This window comes from Cyprinus carpio, chromosome B3, assembly GCF_018340385.1.
Source record: "Cyprinus carpio isolate SPL01 chromosome B3, ASM1834038v1, whole genome shotgun sequence".
Lineage (NCBI taxonomy): Eukaryota > Metazoa > Chordata > Actinopteri > Cypriniformes > Cyprinidae > Cyprinus > Cyprinus carpio.
This window is the reverse complement of record NC_056599.1, coordinates 15,770,040-15,788,447: the sequence shown is the minus strand read 5'-3', so window position 1 is coordinate 15,788,447 and position 18,408 is coordinate 15,770,040. Positions and strand designations below refer to the sequence as shown.

The 18,408-nt window shown below is 38.5% G+C and overlaps 2 protein-coding genes across 3 annotated transcripts; both read left to right on the top strand.

Annotated features, from left to right (window-relative positions):
* Positions 1 to 58: 58 nt before the first annotated feature.
* Positions 59 to 7,704, top strand: LOC109045304 (eukaryotic peptide chain release factor GTP-binding subunit ERF3A-like). Its single transcript, XM_042719876.1, has 14 exons — positions 59 to 496; positions 1,705 to 1,746; positions 2,580 to 2,822; positions 3,384 to 3,417; positions 3,513 to 3,590; positions 3,731 to 3,911; positions 4,170 to 4,324; positions 4,432 to 4,572; positions 4,938 to 5,031; positions 6,053 to 6,133; positions 6,223 to 6,396; positions 6,534 to 6,623; positions 6,792 to 6,960; positions 7,055 to 7,704. The coding sequence occupies exons 1-14, from the start codon at positions 301 to 303 to the stop codon at positions 7,105 to 7,107; spliced, it is 1,731 nt and encodes a 576-aa protein (XP_042575810.1). The 5' UTR covers positions 59 to 300; the 3' UTR covers positions 7,108 to 7,704.
* A 2,609-nt stretch (positions 7,705 to 10,313) lies between these two features.
* Positions 10,314 to 18,408, top strand: LOC109049717 (nuclear distribution protein nudE homolog 1-B-like). 2 transcript variants are annotated; one of them, XM_042719874.1, is made up of 10 exons: positions 10,314 to 10,661; positions 11,280 to 11,326; positions 11,534 to 11,638; positions 11,824 to 11,977; positions 15,240 to 15,388; positions 15,487 to 15,623; positions 15,792 to 15,995; positions 16,357 to 16,442; positions 16,553 to 16,698; positions 16,817 to 18,408. In XM_042719874.1, the coding sequence occupies exons 3-10, from the start codon at positions 11,553 to 11,555 to the stop codon at positions 16,863 to 16,865; spliced, it is 1,011 nt and encodes a 336-aa protein (XP_042575808.1). In that variant the 5' UTR covers positions 10,314 to 10,661; positions 11,280 to 11,326; positions 11,534 to 11,552; the 3' UTR covers positions 16,866 to 18,408. The 2 variants fall into 2 exon arrangements, with proteins under 2 accessions (XP_042575808.1, XP_018922928.2); XM_019067383.2 differs by lacking the exon at positions 11,280 to 11,326 and having other exon boundaries at positions 10,317 to 10,661.

The following is an 18,408-nucleotide window of genomic DNA, read 5'->3' as shown; positions in this document are numbered from 1 at the left end:
CACTCAGGTGCCTTCGCGTTCTTTCAGAAGCACAAGCACTACATTTCCCAGAATCCCATTCGCTGTTGCTCAGCGAGGTCAGGGGAGTCGTCAGCACACACGAGGACTCATTCCGAGTGCTTAGTCAAACCTCCCTTTTCTCTCGCCCCTCGCTGAGAGACACCGGCTGTTTGATTTCAACCAAACGGGGGGAAGGCCACAGTCCGCCAACAGAAAGTTTTCTTAACAGCGGCTAAGGCCGGACACGAAAGTGATCAAGTCCGTGGCTTGAAAGCGCGTGTGTGGAGCAGCAGTGCGGCGATGGACGCGATAGACACTGCCCCTGATTCCTGGGATCAGGAGGACGATGGCGAGGCCCAGGTCGACGAGCAACTTAACAAGGATTTTTCTACCAGCCTAAACGTGGACGCCAAGCCGTTTGTCCCCAACGTGCACGCCGCGGAATTCATCCCGACCTTCCGACCGAAGGGCTCCACGGAAACGGCGGAGCCAGCGGGTGAGTTCCCGGTTATTTAACGACTGTTAGCCGCGTTAGCTGTTAGCCGCACACACGCTTGTTCGCGTGAGCTTAGCACGGATGCTACATCAGAGTTGCCTTCAACGACTCGAAGCGGAAACGGGGCCAACGTGTAATTTGCGATTTAACAAGCTAAAAAAACTTTCTTGACGCGAATTAGAAGTGTTCAATAACCCCGTTACAGCTCCTCGTGCTGAAAAGTGATTCAGCTTGGTGGATACTTTTTGTGTATGTGTTTTTAAAGCAATTTTATACGAATAACAGTATAAAACTGGATGCTAATAAAGGATTAAAAGTGTATTCGTTTTTTTTTTGTTTTTTTTAATTGGACATTTAGACATGGTATCGCATTTTTATAAACACACGTGAACTTGCACAAAGTGTGCTTGTATTTGTTTGCATTTACAGTATCATCAATACTGATGATCAGTGGCCTGGAGCTTCATAAACTATTTTTTCCCGTTGCTTGACTTCTTTGTTTGAGGGACCTCCTTTGGCTGATTGTTTAAGGGTGGAGTGTGGCCCTCATGCTGTCTCAATGCAAACATGATGTACTATTGTGTGTTGTGCTGTTATAGTGTAACATTGAAAGACAGCTGTTGGCCTGTTAAATCACGACGCTAGAAAACTGGACACGTTGGCCATCATCTGTACAAATACAGAAGTATTTACCAGCACAGTTTGGCTGATGTCAAGTGTTTTCACTAAAGCGAAGTTTCTAAACTCTTATCTCTGGCCTTTGTGTCAGCTGTTGTATCTGAATACATTGTGTTTAAAAGGTACACACTGGAGGTCTTCTGGGAAAGATCAGTGTAGCGTGTAATGGAGCTAAACGCATGTGATGTGATCTGACCTGCTTATTAAACTTTTTCAAGCTTATTTGAGTTAAAAAAAAAAAAAGTTAGTTAGTTTTTAACACCGCAATGTATGGTACTCAGACTATGCATTTATTTAGATGAGTGATACAATGAGTGAATGTTACAAAATAAAATGCCCATTTAGACAAAATCATGTGAGTTTGTTGGAGGACCTTTTAACTGTTTTTGTCTCACCACAAGAGGAAGATACGCCATTCACATGCTACCATTACACACTGCAGATTTTTGTCTGTAGAAGTGTTGAATCTTAGTAACTAGACCGTCCCGTTTAATTACAGCCGTAAAAAGAAGCATTTTATATTCCTGCAGGTCCCGACGCAGATGCCAATGTGGAAGTGTCGGAGGCCGAGGGTAAGTAAATGCTGAGACACACAACCACAGTTTGCTTCACATCCCTGTAATAATGATAATAAACATACAGATGAGTCTGTGGCTAGTAACTTGTGCTTGCTCGCATTCCAGTGTCCAACGATCTAACACAAGTCCTGTTCACACCGAGATGGATGTTTTGTGTGAATGGTTCAGTGTGATAAACATTTTATTTTGAATGAACATGTTAATGCTTCTGCTTAAGCAGAACTCGAACAGAAGAACTTATACAAACCGTGCTCGTGGTCATAAGCTCAGAGCTGCCTCTGTTACATACAGCCATGACTAGGTGGCACTCATAAGCCAAGTATTTAGCCAAATTATGGTGTATTTAGGTGAAGTTTGATAAACACCATAGTGAAGGAAAAAATCTAAACGGCTTTTTGAAACAAATATTGTTTCACATTCTTCTCAGTGAGAAGCTGGTGTGAGAAATGGAAAGTTGCATAGTGTTTTGTGAACTTCTTAGTTTCTACTCCAGCGCCACCTACTGTCAGAGAGTAAATTTGCATTCTCATTCAGCCTGTTTGCCATTTTTAATGCATTAGATTGGAATTTCATGCAACAGACCTTCACCTTATTAATAGACACAAGGATACATTATTACAAAAGAAAAGCCGTTTTTGTTTATTTTCTTATCGTGTTTTCATGTCATCTTGATTGTACGTTTTGTTGTGGTTCAAAATAGCTTTTAGGCACAGTTATGTTGACAGCATACACAGCAGTATTAGTCAGAAAGGAAACGACTGTTATTGCACAAGACCAACAGTGATTGGATAAACAGTGTTAAATGATAATGTTTCCTTTGACATCAGCTCCACCCGTGGAGAACGGCGATGCAGAGATGGCAGCAGGTGACACCTGGGAGCAGAAAGGGAGTGAGCCTAGCCAGGCTGAGGCAGAGCCAGGAGGAGACGGGGGTCAGGCTGAAGAAGACTCCCCTCAAGAGGAAGGAATGGAGGAGGAAGAAGAAGTAGTGCCAACACCTAAAGTAGTCCCCACACAGCCAAATGCCCCCAAGAAGGAACATGTTAACGTGGTCTTTATTGGCCATGTCGGTTAGTGTTTGCATACTGCATTTACATGATATATTTGATGCCAGTGTCCAGTTTATCTCCTCGAGGACTGTTTACTTTTGGGTTAATTCTTATGAAAAGATTACAAAAAAAAAATAAATAAAAAATATTATATTTAAAAGGACAATAAATAAATAACTAAAATATATTTTAGTTTAGACTTTCTATTATTCATTCATTTTGGATTCCTTAATATATAGCTGGCGTTATACTGAATTATAATATGTATCTTGGCAAGATCTTCATGCCATTTCTTTACAGTTTTGGTGTTTTAACTTTTTATCTTTAGCTTCCGTTTAAGTTTCTCAAAATAAGCAGTTCCAGTAACGTCACAGTTTCATTCATCTCAATTTTTTGCACTTGGCTCTAATTTGCTTGGATTTGTTATATAACCACTTTATTATTAATCAGTTACCCTCAAGGCATCTCAGTTCATACATATCTCAAGAGCATCATGGGGAACACTTTTAAAATGTGTTTAGAGAACAGAATTTTATCTGTCCTGGCCTCACCCTGTCTCTCTCTTATCTCATTTTCCTCCAGATGCTGGCAAGTCAACTATTGGAGGACAAATCATGTGAGTTGTTGATTTTGCCGCAGTGTTTTTAGCAGATATTGTTGGTTTTTCCGTCCCATGTTTCTGATAGCTTATATCCTGCCCCTCCTCCACAGGTATTTAACAGGAATGGTGGATAAACGAACTCTGGAGAAGTATGAGAGAGAAGCCAAGGAGAAGAACAGGGAAACTTGGTAATTAGCTTAGTTAATAAGTTTATTTACCAAAACATCTGTGGGCAGTCAAACAGATTCCCTCCAAATTCAGCTGAAGCTCATAACACTTCAGTACTTTTAAGGTGGAGCAGTTTTTTATAGTTCATGTTTTTTCTCAGGTACCTCTCTTGGGCCCTTGACACAAACCAGGAGGAAAGAGACAAAGGGAAGACTGTGGAAGTCGGACGTGCATACTTTGAGACCGAGAAAAAGCACTTTACCATTCTGGATGCACCAGGCCACAAAAGCTTCGTGCCCAACATGATTGGGGGAGCTTCACAGGCTGATTTGGCAGTGCTGGTGAGTCATAGCATTGAGTAGGCACTCAAAAAGAGCCGTGAGAAATATCCACTCGTGCTACCTGCATGAGTAGCATGATCTCCATGGGAAAAAACCCTCTCCACTGCTGAGCTGTGAGCAGGTTGAATGTGTTAATGACACAGCAGAGGGCGCTATTTGTCTGTCTCAAAAGGCTTGACTTACACTCACAGACCAGAAACTACTGCCTGTTCATTCACTTCAGACTCTGAATTCATTTTTCATTATTTCTATCTGAAGGTAATCTCTGCAAGGAAAGGAGAGTTTGAAACGGGCTTTGAGAAAGGAGGCCAGACGCGGGAGCATGCCATGTTGGCCAAAACTGCTGGAGTCAAGCATTTGATTGTACTTGTAAACAAAATGGATGATCCAACAGTGAACTGGAGTCTGGAGAGGTCAGAAGATGGACATTTATATACAGAGACTGTTGTTACTGTATTTTATTTGGTTTTATGAAAAAAATGGTATTGAGTGTCAATATGTTTATACTGTTTGCACATAGGTACGAAGAATGTAAGGAGAAACTTGTTCCATTTTTGAAGAAAGTTGGGTTCAACCCCAGGAAAGATGTTCATTTCATGCCATGTTCGGGACTTACTGGGGCCAATCTAAAGGAGCCAGCGGAGTACTGCCCTTGGTATATGTAAGTGTGCTGATTTGCAGTTATTCAGTTTTTGTTTGAATACTTTTTGACAAGTAGAAAAAAAAATCACTGGCTTTCAACCTTTTTGACTCCAAGCCATCCCTTCTTAGCTGGAATATACCTCTTGTGCTTCTGTAATAAGAATTAATAAGCTCAAAAATATGATGTCAGTTTATTATTGTACTTTCTCCTTTGTAATATTTAAATTTAGTACTATTACCATAGGCTTTATGGTACTTACTGGGGACCCCCTAGAACATGGCTAAGATGTCCTGATTTTCCGGGGGCCCCTGGTTGAGTTCCACTGCTTTAAATATCATAAAAGTACATGAATAATGTGTGTCACTATTGTGTATTTTGGACAGAGGGTTACCATTCATTCCACATCTGGACAGTTTGCCAAACTTCAACAGATCAAGTGATGGACCAGTCAGGTTACCCATAGTAGACAAATACAAGGTATGTAGAGTGGAGAGGAGGAGGAAAAAAAATGAAATTTTATATATATATATATATATATATATATATATATATTATATATTTCCCCCTTGTTTTCTTGAACTGTATGAATACTTTGAAGTTCATCATATGTCATGCATGACTTTCCTTTATTTAGATGTTTTATTTAGAAAATCTTTATATGGTTTTGTTTAAAGTACCCCTATTATGGGTAATGAAAGGTTCATATTTTGGTTTTGGGAGTCCACAACAAAAGGGTTGACATGCATACAAGGTCAAAAAAACACTTTCATTGCTCAACGGCTAATTTTTCCAAACCCCTCCATTGCATGACGCTAAATTGCGGTGATTGGTCTGATGACCCAGTCAGTTGTGATTGGTCTACTGCACTATACACTTTTTAAACACAAGTGCTCATTTTGTCTAGCTCTGCGAGGCGCATGCATACTCTGTGTACAACGGTTCAAGACAGGTGAAACACTTCTCCAATTTTCAAAATCATCCTACATTTTCCTACATCGTTGTTTTACTTTTTTTTTTTTTTTTGGGTAAGGGTGTTTGACCCTCCTTGCATGTTCACTTTGTAAACACTGGGTCCGTGCTTCTGCAGCGATGTAGGTTGATTTTGAAGTTGAAGAAGAAAATTAGTTGGGAGTGTTTTTGACACACCCTAACAGTACCCAAGCAGGTCTTCTCCACAGGAATCCGCTACAGTGTTTGAGGGAGGGGAGGTTTTTCTGGGTTTGTGTGCACAACAAGTGGGCGAGCATAAATATGCTAATATTTCATTTTGACGTCACCTTGAAACACCTAAAGATTCGTTTTAAAAATGACTCGTTTTCATGACTCAGAGTCGACTCTTTCTTTTGAAATACAGTAACTTTATACATGGTGCACTTTCAGATTTAAAACTTTGCAGGATGTTTTCATTCACTTAGAGCTGTGGTACACACTGCATGAAAGTCAATTTTCAAAAATCCATAATGGGGCACTTTAAAAAATGCTTCTGGTGTTTTTGCAGGATATGGGCACTGTGATATTGGGAAAATTAGAGTCGGGATCAATCAGCAAAGCTCAGCAACTGGTGATGATGCCCAACAGGGTAAGATTATTGTAACGTAACCCTTTAAAACGTCAGGTTTTGTGGCAGGAATTGACTGGCAAATCTGTGCCTGTCTCTTCTGTGTGTAGCACACTGTGGAGGTGCTGAGTTTGCTTTCTGACGATGTTGAAACCGATGATGCTAGTCCGGGAGAGAACTTGAAGTTGCGACTCAAAGGCATTGAAGAGGAGGAGATCTTGCCAGGCTTCATCCTCTGCAATGCTGAGAACCTTTGCCACACTGGGCGCACCTTTGACGCCCAGGTCAGTGAACTCCACTGTAATTAAAAGAATGATCCAGCTTCAGTACAACTTCAGCTCTATCAATATGATTACTCAGTTTTCTTGTTTTTGTTTTGCAGTACTACATATTAATTGTGTTTTTGTCTCTGCCATCTCAGATAGTCATCATTGAACACAAGTCAATCATCTGCCCAGGTTACAATGCAGTTCTTCATATCCACACCTGCATTGAAGAAGTGCAAATTACGGTAATGGCTGCAAGCCCTCTTTTTTTTTACATTTAGTATTTGTGCAGAAATTCTCTTGTGGTGTAAATCTGTGATCATAAACCTGTAGACTTTAGCTCGGGTGAATGCCCTCATTTACAGTTAGTCCTGTATCAAAGTGGTTTAAATGTGCCTCTGGCCCCTTTACAGGCCTTAATCTGTCTGGTAGACAAAAAGACGGGGGACAAGAGCAAAACACGACCCCGCTTCGTCAAACAGGACCAGGTGTGCATTGCTCGCCTGAGAACAGCTGGGACCATCTGCCTTGAGACTTTCAAAGATTTCCCTCAAATGGGACGCTTCACCTTACGAGATGAAGGTGAGGGGACATTATTAGCAAAAGCAGCTCTCTAACTTGTCTTTAATTTGGATTTTTCATTTTATGTGTTTTGTGAATATGTCTTGTCTTTTAGGGAAAACCATTGCCATTGGAAAAGTGTTGAAACTTGTTGCCGAGAAGGACTGAAAAGAATGATTGGTGGTTGTGAAACGACTGACCGAGGCGGAGGTAGATGCTGCTTCAGCCGCAGCACACTTCATAGCCCTCCTGTCCTTTCTCCTCTCCACCTCCCGAAGACCAGCTTAAAAAACTTCTCTTAAAGAAATCTGTTTTTAAGCAAATGAAAATGAAATCAAGTCCACATGTGTCAGCTTTCTCATATTGAGAGCTCAGCGATGCCATTGTTTTAGGTTCTCCCCCATGACCTGTTCTTCATCAATCTGCACACATTAAATGGCAAGAGATCTAGCTCTCTTCCAAACTTTTTTGTATTTTTTTTTAATCATTTTTCTTTTTGCTTCCATCAGAGAAATATAATGGCAGCAAATACAGTAAACGTATGTGGACCAAGATTTGCTTGTTAACATAAAGTGATTTATGAGCAGTAAAGTTTGAATGATTAACCAATCGAAACCAAAATGTCAATATCTTGGTTGTACATGTCTCCCACTGCTTATTCCCATTTTGGTTTCTGTTCACATAACGTTCTTGCAAAGTGCATGAGCGTGTTCACATTATTAAAGCATCTCCTATGACAATAAAATATAAAACTGGGGAAAAAAATTAATTGTTGAATTCTTTTGTTCTATATGATGGAGTTACTTCTTAAAAAAAGAGAATGTGATAGAAATTTGTTTAAACCTATATCTCTGTCCTGATAATTATACTGTAATACAGATTTCTTGGTAACCCCTTTTTCAAAAATGCTTTGATCTGTGGTGTTGCTATATTTCTTCTTTAACTTGGACTCTATTTCTATTTTTCATGTTTAGTCAAAGACAGAAATCCTACGTATTATGCATTACTGATTCCCATATCACTGAATACATTGTGTGTGCAAACTGCAGTGATATTTTCAGTGTTTGTAGATGGTATAAATCCCTTGTCCTGTAAAAGATGGGTTCGTTATGAACTATCTTTAGCCCTTTGCTTAAACCGGTTGCAATGTGATTTTTGTATTTGTGGGTGCAATTACTCAAATAGGGCAGTGTGGTCCAGCTCCAGATGTTCATACTGACACACCCACAGGGAGTGGCTTTCTCTCCACTGTATTTTGTGGATAAATACAGTAACAGGCAGGCAGAAGTGGAACAAGAAGAGCTTCTGTATAACCACTGATGGGCTCTGGGCTTTCTAAGTGAGTGTACTTCATTTTTTGATTTATAAAGTTTTTTATAAAGTGATTATGGATGATTTTTCTATAAAAGCAATATTTTTAGTTACCTGTGTCTATGTTTTGAATCCTCTTAAGGATAAGTTTATGTTGGTGGTCTTACATTTCTGTAGGTCAAGATGCATTCCAACGTATCTGCTGTGCGGACGGAGACTGATGAAGCTGCTTCATGTCCTGGAAAGACGTCCCACAAAGGAGTGAAATGTGGCTGGAGCCACTTTAAAAAGCCAGCCCTGGCCATCTTCATTGGGGGTCTTCTCTTTGGCACCGGCACTGCACTGTCCTTGTTGTACTTCACCCAGGTGGGCAATGTGCCCTATTTAGTAGGACCTATATTCTTGTCTGTGGGGCTGATGTTCCTGGTCACTGGACTTGTCTGGGTGCCTGTCATCAAGCAGAAGATGGTCCACACAGCAATGACCCAAATGAACCATGGCAGACCTCTGCTACCTGAGCAAGGAGTTCATACACAGTCCTGTGTTACCATTTCATAGGAACTCTGAGCTGAATGTTTGTTTTATTTATATAATGTTTCTTTTATCCTCCTGAAATGAGAAATGTTTTTTATTTGTGTGTGTGTGTACAGTCCATAGATGTGTCTCCCGTTGTAAGTGTTTTTTTTTTGTTGTTTTGTTCCATGCAAATCCCTACAACTGGATTAAAATGGCTTTAAATGCTCACTGCTGATGTCATCAGAGGTCAGAATTAATTCAGCCCAAACTGAATAGCAAAGATATGCAGAATACTGAAAAAGCACAAATATGTAGGTCAGCTCTGTGAGGAAAAACAATAAAACATTTAGATTGAAAACATGAAGCACTGTGCTTGTCTACCATTAAATCATTATTCATCGATTATGATTTAAGGAATTCGGTCATTGGGTATGAATTATTACTAATATAATATTTTTTTATACCATACTGATGAGTGTGTTCATTGTGATACTTTGCACCTAAGTCTAGCTGCCTTATATATTTCCCCAGAAAAGATGTTAATGTTCTGTATGTTCTCGCTTAATGGTAGGAAACGGTAGTAATAAGTACGCCTGATTCATGAACGAATCGGTTTTTGGGTCTCTTCATTTTATCAAGTTACATGTCATGCACAAAACGATTCGTTTGCGAATTAGACTGAATCGGTCTGCAATCGACTCACTGAACCGAGAACCGCAGTAGCTACAAGAGCAACCGAGAATTTGGGGTATTCTCAAAGTTATTCCGAACAGCAGCAAATTTATAAATAAAGCGTATTAAAAATTAAGTTACTAAAACTGCTCATGATTGTATGACAGATTTGTCAACACACATGAGAAAAAATAGTTTCAAAGTATAACGTTATATTTATAACTCACACGTAGGACTTAGCCTACAATCAATCAATGTAGTGTAATGACGGGAAAATAAACGAATACATTACTTGATAAAGCCAAAACTATTCTTTGAAAAATTTAATATTTATACTTTATTAATACTTTTTATTTTATTTATTATTTTAGTATTTATTTTTAACTTATTTTTTATAATTTTTATATTCATTCATTCCTTCTGCAGGTTTGGTCCTCCACACACACACACACACACACACACACACACATTTTTAGCTGGGAGGTAAATGAGTATTGTCATTATTGCTAGTATTGTATAAATAAGTATTGTTCAATGTAATGCAATTCTTTTCTGAATGACTGTTATGAGAGCTGAATCATGCCTGCTTCTAACTGTGAAACGTGGAATTACAGTAAACATTATTATTTAAAAAACGCAACTGGAAAAATGCTGAATTTAGTAATGTATTAGAGTTATTCCTTGTATAACGTGGCAAGGGGTAATTACTAGAGAAAACTAAACCCTGCCACGTTATGGAAGGAATTTAAGGCACCACGTCATGACGTATTTTACGCCATGACGTAAAAGAATCACTACTGAATCGAACCGTTCGAAAAAAAAAAAAACTATGCAACGAAACTTTAAATCGCTACAGTGAATAATTAATATTTTAGAGGTGTCGAGCAGTATTTTCAGCGCCTTCTAGTGTCCGGGTTAGGATGGATGGAAGGAGGATCTCTTTAAACAAACGTATTCGAACAACCAACCGATGGCTTGCAAAATTATGGCATTATTACAAATCGACCAATCAGAGACAGGCATGAAACAAACCACGAGCTGAGAGTTTTTACACAACAGTCGGAAGAGTCCCATTGTCAGGAGTGTAACGTGCCAAAAAAAAATAGTTTGTAAAGTGTTGTTATTTTATCCTCAGAATCGTAATCATACTATTTAGCTCAACATATCTCTCACGGGAACTAAAAAAATATTTGTAAGAAAGCGACTTTGAGCGTTAGCCGGAGGTAAGTTGCTAGCTAGCGCGATGGCTCTTGAGAATAGTGGGGGTAGTTTTATCACTTCAGTTCAGTTCTGAGATGTGTTAGTTCTCTAAAACGCGACGCAACAAGCCGTTAATCATATCGTTATTTAAATATAAAGCAGTCGAAGTTACATCTCAACTTCTTGTTCATTGGTTATTAAAGTGATTTCTGTCGAAGCCTAAATCCGCCGACTGTTAACAACTTTAAGTGGCCGGTTTGTTGTTAGCTAGCTAACGTTAAGTTAGCAAACTTGAGACTGAAGTCTTTTCATATGATGGTGATAGAAAGTTGATGTGTTGTAAAATGTTTACTTCATTGGGACTTTTTGCTTATTTTATCCGAAGCGTAACTACATACCGCTTTATTGCAGTTTAGAGAATTAATTTTGGTGTTAGTTTAGCTTAGCTTATAAACCCTTAAGAAGTCTATAGATGGTCTTTTAAGTCACACAGTTCTTAAATACCGACATATTGTTACTGTTAAAATTGTAGCCTAATAGTGAGTTCTGCGCCTGAGGGAAAATACATTTAGGTTTTCAAAATCATCACAACACACGCCCTTCCTCTTCTGTTTTTAACCCCTTTACTATGACAAAAAAAGTTGAGCATCCCTTCAAGAAGAAACAATATCAGTTACAGAATAGTCTAGTAAGTTTCACAGATTTTGCTCGGGTATTATCTTCATAATTATCATTATGAATGCTTTTGGCTGAACACATCCACAATCGATTTGATAAATGTGTTACTCTAAACAATATGTGTTTTTATACAATGTTATATAATTTATATATTTTGGCAATCAGTTAATTTTTATCACTACATTTTGTAATATATCGATGGGCTTTATTTTGTCAGTAAACCTGACTGAACAGCAATGAGTGACCCTGAGCCTGCAACATTCGCATCTGTTGAACAAGAGAGGGACTTCTGGAAGGAGCAGGCTGCCAAATACCAGCAGAGGTACTTCAGTGTTGTTTTTCATTCATTCTGACGTTTGATCTACATCGGACATAAAGGAATCTAAGTAAAAATAAGGCAGTTTTGAAGGGCCCGTGTTTGTTCCTGAGCACTTGGGATATATCGAAGTATAGGATCTAACTTTACAGCCCACGTTCAGTCATGGTATTGAATCAATGCTTGTTCAGGGCTGAGGAGGCGCAGGAGGAGCTGCAGGAGTTTCAGCAGATGAGTCGAGACTATGAGGCAGAGCTGGAGACAGAGCTGAAGCAGTGTGATGCTCGTTATCGTGAGCTTCTTACGACCAGCAACAGACTCCGCATGGAACTAGAAAATTACAAGGTACTGTGGTGCATCATAGACACATGGTTAATAAACTGATTTATGGTGGTCGCTGTTAGGTTTTGATGTATTTGGCTGAGCAGTCGCGTGGGTGACTCGCCAGTGTACTAGATTTCTCTGATACTTGGAGAGCCCATGTTACATTGACCTAATGCTGATCTAAGGTGCTAGTTGACCCTTCGCTGGGAGTTTGATTGACAGGCGATCTGACCAATCATAACACCGAATCTGCCATTTTTGTCCGACAAACAAACCAGACAGAAGGGTAGATTAACATTGGTGGACTTGAACTTGATAAATGGTGTGTATTGACGTCTTTCTGCGGTTGAAAGAAAATACCTTCTGATGTTCATTCATGTTTATTTCATGCTATAACTAGTAAAGAAGAAGAGATGATCGTTTCACATGCCGCTTGAACTGAGGCGCTACAGCGATTTGTAATGACACACTGAAGAGCCACAAGACTGTGTTTATTGTTAGAAGTTCTTAAATGACAATTTGAAAGCTAAAACTGTTTCATACCTGAAGAAACCTGCTTTGTCTTGTCTGTTGGCGTGTTGTCAAGTTTCCTCTTTGCTCTGCAGCGTTTTTTTTTTTTTTTTTTTTTTTTTGCAGGAGAACAGGATGCGTGGCATGAGAGTGCCATGACTTGTCAGACATAGCAACAGTAACTAAGGGGGACGGGATTTTTGCGAAGGGTCAGTTATGTGACCCATTAAGGTCATACTTTTGTAAACAAAAATGCAGATGAGTATAGTTGATTGCAAATACATTACAGTCAGGGGCACAGTCACAGTGTAAGTGCTGCAAAAGATGGCTCAGCAAAATATTACATGAAAAAATAGTATGTTGTGCTTATTTTTCTAATACATCAATCAATTTGATCTATTAGCTCAAACCATATGTGGACAACATAATAATAATAGGCTGTAAACTGAATAACCGTACTGTGAATAGCTGTGACACCGATGTCTCATAAAACACATTAATGGGGTTTTATCTAATATTTGAATAAGAATTTAATCTATAACTGACGTTCATTTGTAAGCATATAACCACAGATAAAAGCCATTTGAATGTTCTTTGGCTGGAAGTGTACATCCAGAATGTCTCTGTCTGGTTTTTTCATGCTTACTGAGAACACAATCACACATTCACAGACAAACAACAGAGATCCAATTCAGGATGAGGAAATCAGCTGATGCTTATTTCTGCATCAGTGTCTGGAGGGCATGGATGCTCACTCATGTATTTACTTGGCATTTGTTGCAAAACATGGTTGTTAAGCCATGTTGTGGGATTCATTTAAAAAGAGACCTAAGTCGGGGTACATTTAAATGCATAATCTAATAGCATCAGTTTTGACTGTGGTACAATACCAGAATCTGGCACTTTTCCACTGCATGGTACAGCATGGTATGGCTCAGTATTGTTCAGTTTTGGGGAGTTTTCCACTGGGTACAGTACCTAGCACCTGGTACTTTTTTTAGTACCACCTTGATTGAGGTTCCAAGTGAACCGTACCGTTACCAAAACATGACGTGTAAACTCTGCTGATCATGTATTGGCAGGAGAGAATCGTCACTAGCTGCATCACTGAACTTGCGACACAAACACAAAAGAACCGCTAGATTTAAATCAGCACAGCCAGCGAAGGATTGAATGCAACCGTTTTGAACGAGCACACCTTTTTTTTTAACAACCAAAAAGTTTAGTTGTTTGTTGAGGAAGTACAGACGTTCCTCTCGCTGATAGCAGAGGAGCGGATCCAGCTAGAGCTTGATGGGGCGATGTGGAATAAAAAAAGTGTTTTTTTTAGGAGTTGTTGCAGTAGAGGCGGCGCAACTAAAATGACATGTGAATAATCCCGCCCACCCTAAAGCGATACTAACCTGCAGTGGAAACGCAAACCGTGCTGAGCCGTGCCGAGTCATACCATGCAGTGGAAAAGCGGCATAATACCTCGGTATCGATACTAAATCAGTACCATAGGTGACAAATAAGAAGCCTGAAAAGATAACTGAACGGTATTATTAAGAACAGTGCAGGAAACACTGTGTTGCTGGGTCACATGAAACAGATGTGTTGCTTGTTTGTTTACGCTTGAAAACAACATAAAGAGCACTTTTCAATGATACAAATGTGATGCAATCAAAATTGTATTTTTTTTTGAGAAATTGAGAGATTATTGAACTATAACAGAAGTGCAATCTTCCTATAAAAATAACACATTGCATAGAACAAGTGTCAGATCTATTAGTTGACAAAAACATTATCATTATTCATTTTAATTTTTTTTGTCGTCAGCACCATTGTTTTGTACAGTAAGTTTCAGCTTGTTCCTCTGTTTGCTGGTGTCTCCTCCGTTTGGTTAACACTACTACAAAATAATGAACAACAGTGTTTCAAGTACCAAAATTAGCAAAATCATAATATTGTAACGTTTGAAATATAAAATGTACAAGTATTTTTAATTACATGCTAGCTGATTAATAACAACAAAATTACATTATAAATACCCCAAAAGAAAATAATTCAAAGATATTACTTTATTGCCACAGATGAATGCAACAAAAAGTGGCTTCAAATGTTTATACACACTGTAGTTTTAGTAAGGTTTTTTTTTTTTTTTTTTTTTTTTTTTTTTATAGAAATGAATACTTTTATTTAGCATGAACTATTTATAATAGCAAGGACATTTATAATATTACAAAATATTTCTATTTCAAATAAATGGTTTTCTTGTGAACTTTTTATTCATCAAAGAATCCTGAAAAATAGCATCACTGATTCCACAAAAATATTAAGCAGCAAATATTTCAACATTAATAATAAGAGCATATTAGAATAATTTCTGTTGGGTCATCAGTCTGAAGACTGGAGTAATGGCTGATGAAAATCCAGCTTTTCCATTACAGGAAAAAATTAAATTTTTAAATAAAATGTAATATAAAAGAGTTTTTAAATTGTAATTATATTTCACAATATTACTGTTTTATTGTATTTTTGATTACATAAATACAGCTTTGGATAGCATGTGACATCTTTCAAAAACCTTAATATGCCAAACTTTTGAATGGTGGTTTATTATTTTTATAGTTTGATATTTGTATTTTTGTATTTCTAGTATTTTACATAAGTACAATACTAGGAATAATGAAAGTGTAAGTTTAAGTGTAGTTTATCACATGCGTTTTTCTTCATCTCATCAAATATCTGTTTTACCTCTATTTGTGTGGTCCTTTGTCTTGTTTGCTAACAGGAGAAGTATGAGACGCAACACTCCGAGGCAATTCGGCAGATCTCGACTCTAGAAGGAGACCTGGCAGAGACCACAGCCATCAAAGACCAACTGCACAAATATATCCGGGAGTTAGAGCAAGCTAACGATGACCTGGAAAGAGCTAAGAGGTGCGTTTAGTGCTTTTGCCAAAAATATATGTCATACATTCTAGATATTTATGACTTCAACAATTTATTACTAATACCTGTCTATCATGTTCTTATAGGGCCACTATAATGTCACTTGAGGACTTTGAGCAGAGAATGAATCATGTTATAGAGAGAAATGCCTTCCTTGAGAGTGAGCTTGATGAAAAAGAGAATCTTCTAGAATCAGTACAGAGATTAAAAGACGAAGCCAGAGGTAAACTCAAGGGAGACCTCTTTGCATATACACCATTCACTCGTATCTAACTGACAAACTTCCATTTTTGTCAATGATCAGTAGAATAATCACCTGATTTGCCAGTCTCCGATATTTTAACAGTGTTTGTGTGCTGATTCAGTTTGCGGTCTGATTTCTCCTCGGCAGATTTAAGACAGGAGCTGGCCGTTCAGCAGAAACAGGAGCGCAAGCCATCAATCAGTCTTCCTAAAGATGTTGAGAAGCCAGAGGCCACACCCTCAAGACCCTCGTCTGTTGTTACCTCCGCCCTCCCATCTCTCCACGCCACACCCTCCAGACCTCCAGGCTCAGGGACTGCATTCAACACCCCCTCCGCTTCCTACAGCAGAAGTGAGCACAAACACTGCATGGCCACTAATTTCTGTAAGGGCTGCTTACTGGCCCAAGGACAGTGTCCAATGGAGCAACTCAAATTTTCCTGATCGTGTCTTTTGCACACTGTGCATTATACTTGATTTATCACCGTTTAATGATACTAAATCATATACTTTAATGGAGAACATTGTATTTTGCGTACAAGAATTTAGTCAAGTAAGTGAAGGGAAGGATTGTTAAAGGAAAGAATGAGGAGAAAGAACAAATTTGTAGGAAAGAGAGAAATAAAAGAACATTTCCCGCATCTTTCAGCTTTATATTTTTAACACTTAAGAGTTTTTTGATTTATTAACTTATTTTTTTCTGTCATGTCCAGTTGAAGGTCTGACTGGAACTCCTCTCACCACATCTGCAAGGATATCTGCCCTTAACATAGTTGGAGAACTGTTGAGGAAAGTTGGGGTGAGTCCAGCTGGAACTGTGGATGTTACCAAAAAAATACACACTCTTTCAACTGTGGTTGGTCTGTAGTTTGGATAATCATGTTCTATGTCCCTTTGTTCCCTTTTCAGAACCTTGAATCAAAGCTGGCATCATGCAGAGAGTTACACATCCATGAGAAAACACCCAGCCGTGCAGCGATAAGCCAGGGCACACCGAGCATTTCACGGGAAGCCCAAGAAATCCCATCCAACACAAATGGCTTGTATGATAAGGGGTTAGTCTCAGTATTCATTTCCGTACATCTCTGTAATTGACCGAAATGATGTAGATTGTATCATATCTGACTTGTTCATAAGAATTCTTCTCCAAGCTTTCTCTGTTTCGTGTTGCAGGATGGTGAAACGGTTGGACTTTGGAACAGGACCCAAAATAATGCTGTGAATAAAGTACTATTCGCTACCAGTGCACAAGCATGTCTTTCGCTCTCACATCATTGGAAAACAAGTACGCCTGAAGCATTAATATGAAAATGCTTTATTTTCAAGAGCTGAATCATATCTTATGCCCCAAGTCTGCAACTATCTGCCAAGGGGTCTGCTTTTACATTCATATCAACCCTGTTATTGTGTCTGTGGACTGAAACTACTACCTGTTGTTTTACTATTTTGTTGGAGATTTGCATTGTGTTTTGCATATGTACTATCCCTTAAATTCCCACTGTTTGTTTTTTATTTTTGTTTGTTGTTTTTAGATATCTGGTGATTATAGCCGTTTTAAAATGTTATCTGCACTGTAATTTTTATTTGCTCTTTTTGGGACCATAAATTGGGAGACTGTTGCAGGTGCCTGGCAGATTTATCACTGCAGTCCCATTGTACTTGGCACTAAACTACTGATCAATGTCCAATGAAAACGTCAACTGCACATGCTTATTGTTGGTCACAGGACTGGAGCAAGGTATATATAGCAGGTTCATTTTTAATTTAGAAATACCTGATTTGGTTTTTTAGAAACTAGCATTTTAATGATATATAAGTTTGTTACTAACTGAATGTCTTGTCTTTAGTGTTTCGATTTGAAAATTCTAAGGAGGTTGGTGAGATGTTGTTAGCTTAAGCTGTTGTTCATTTCGTTGCCTTGTAGGGGCTGGCGTAAGTAACCAACACTAGCTGAAATGTTTATACATGATCCTCTCTGGGGCCTTTTTGTTTCTAGTAATAGCTAGTGAACTCCTCATTTGAACAGTCAGTGCCATCTTTGTTTTCAAAGATTACAGTGCTACAGTACTGGAGAGTAGTTGCTGTCATATCATGCGCTGAACATGAATTTAATGTGCCTTAATTTTGTGGCCATAATAAGCTTTGCCTCAAAGTTAATTTGGCTATTGGGGAACTTACTAGCCCGAAGGGAGTTGCAGCTTCTCTTGCTATTCTTCCCAATGTATTAATTCTCTGATATGTCAGGGATTCCATGAAGAGGAGAAATTGAATTCTGAGTGGAGTTGAATCGCTTAGTTTTCACATTTCTCTTTGAGTTGTAGATTTAAATAACAAGCAATATGAATACTTCAGTGAAGGGTACAGATATTTTTATGTTAAAAATAGAAATGTAAGGAAGAATTGATACATTTATATTATCCATTTTTGCCTAGAGGTACTAATGAAAAATTATAGAAATAGAGTATGATTGTTAATAGAAAATTTAGCACACTTGATCGCACCATCTCAGGGCCTCATGTAAGCAATAACCTCACTCAAGAAGTCATTACAGTTCAAATTCTGTCAAGTATTTGTCTCTGTATGCACAAGACATGCACAGTTGCTAATTATTGTTATCATGGGTTTTCTTTGTTATTAATGAACCTAAACATCTGCAGTGTCCATGCATTCCTCAGCAAAGGCAATGCTAAAGTTTATCCTGTCTGTAAAACCATTTCATTGTTGGTTAATCCATAACCTTCAAAATAAATGTGTAGTTAACAGGA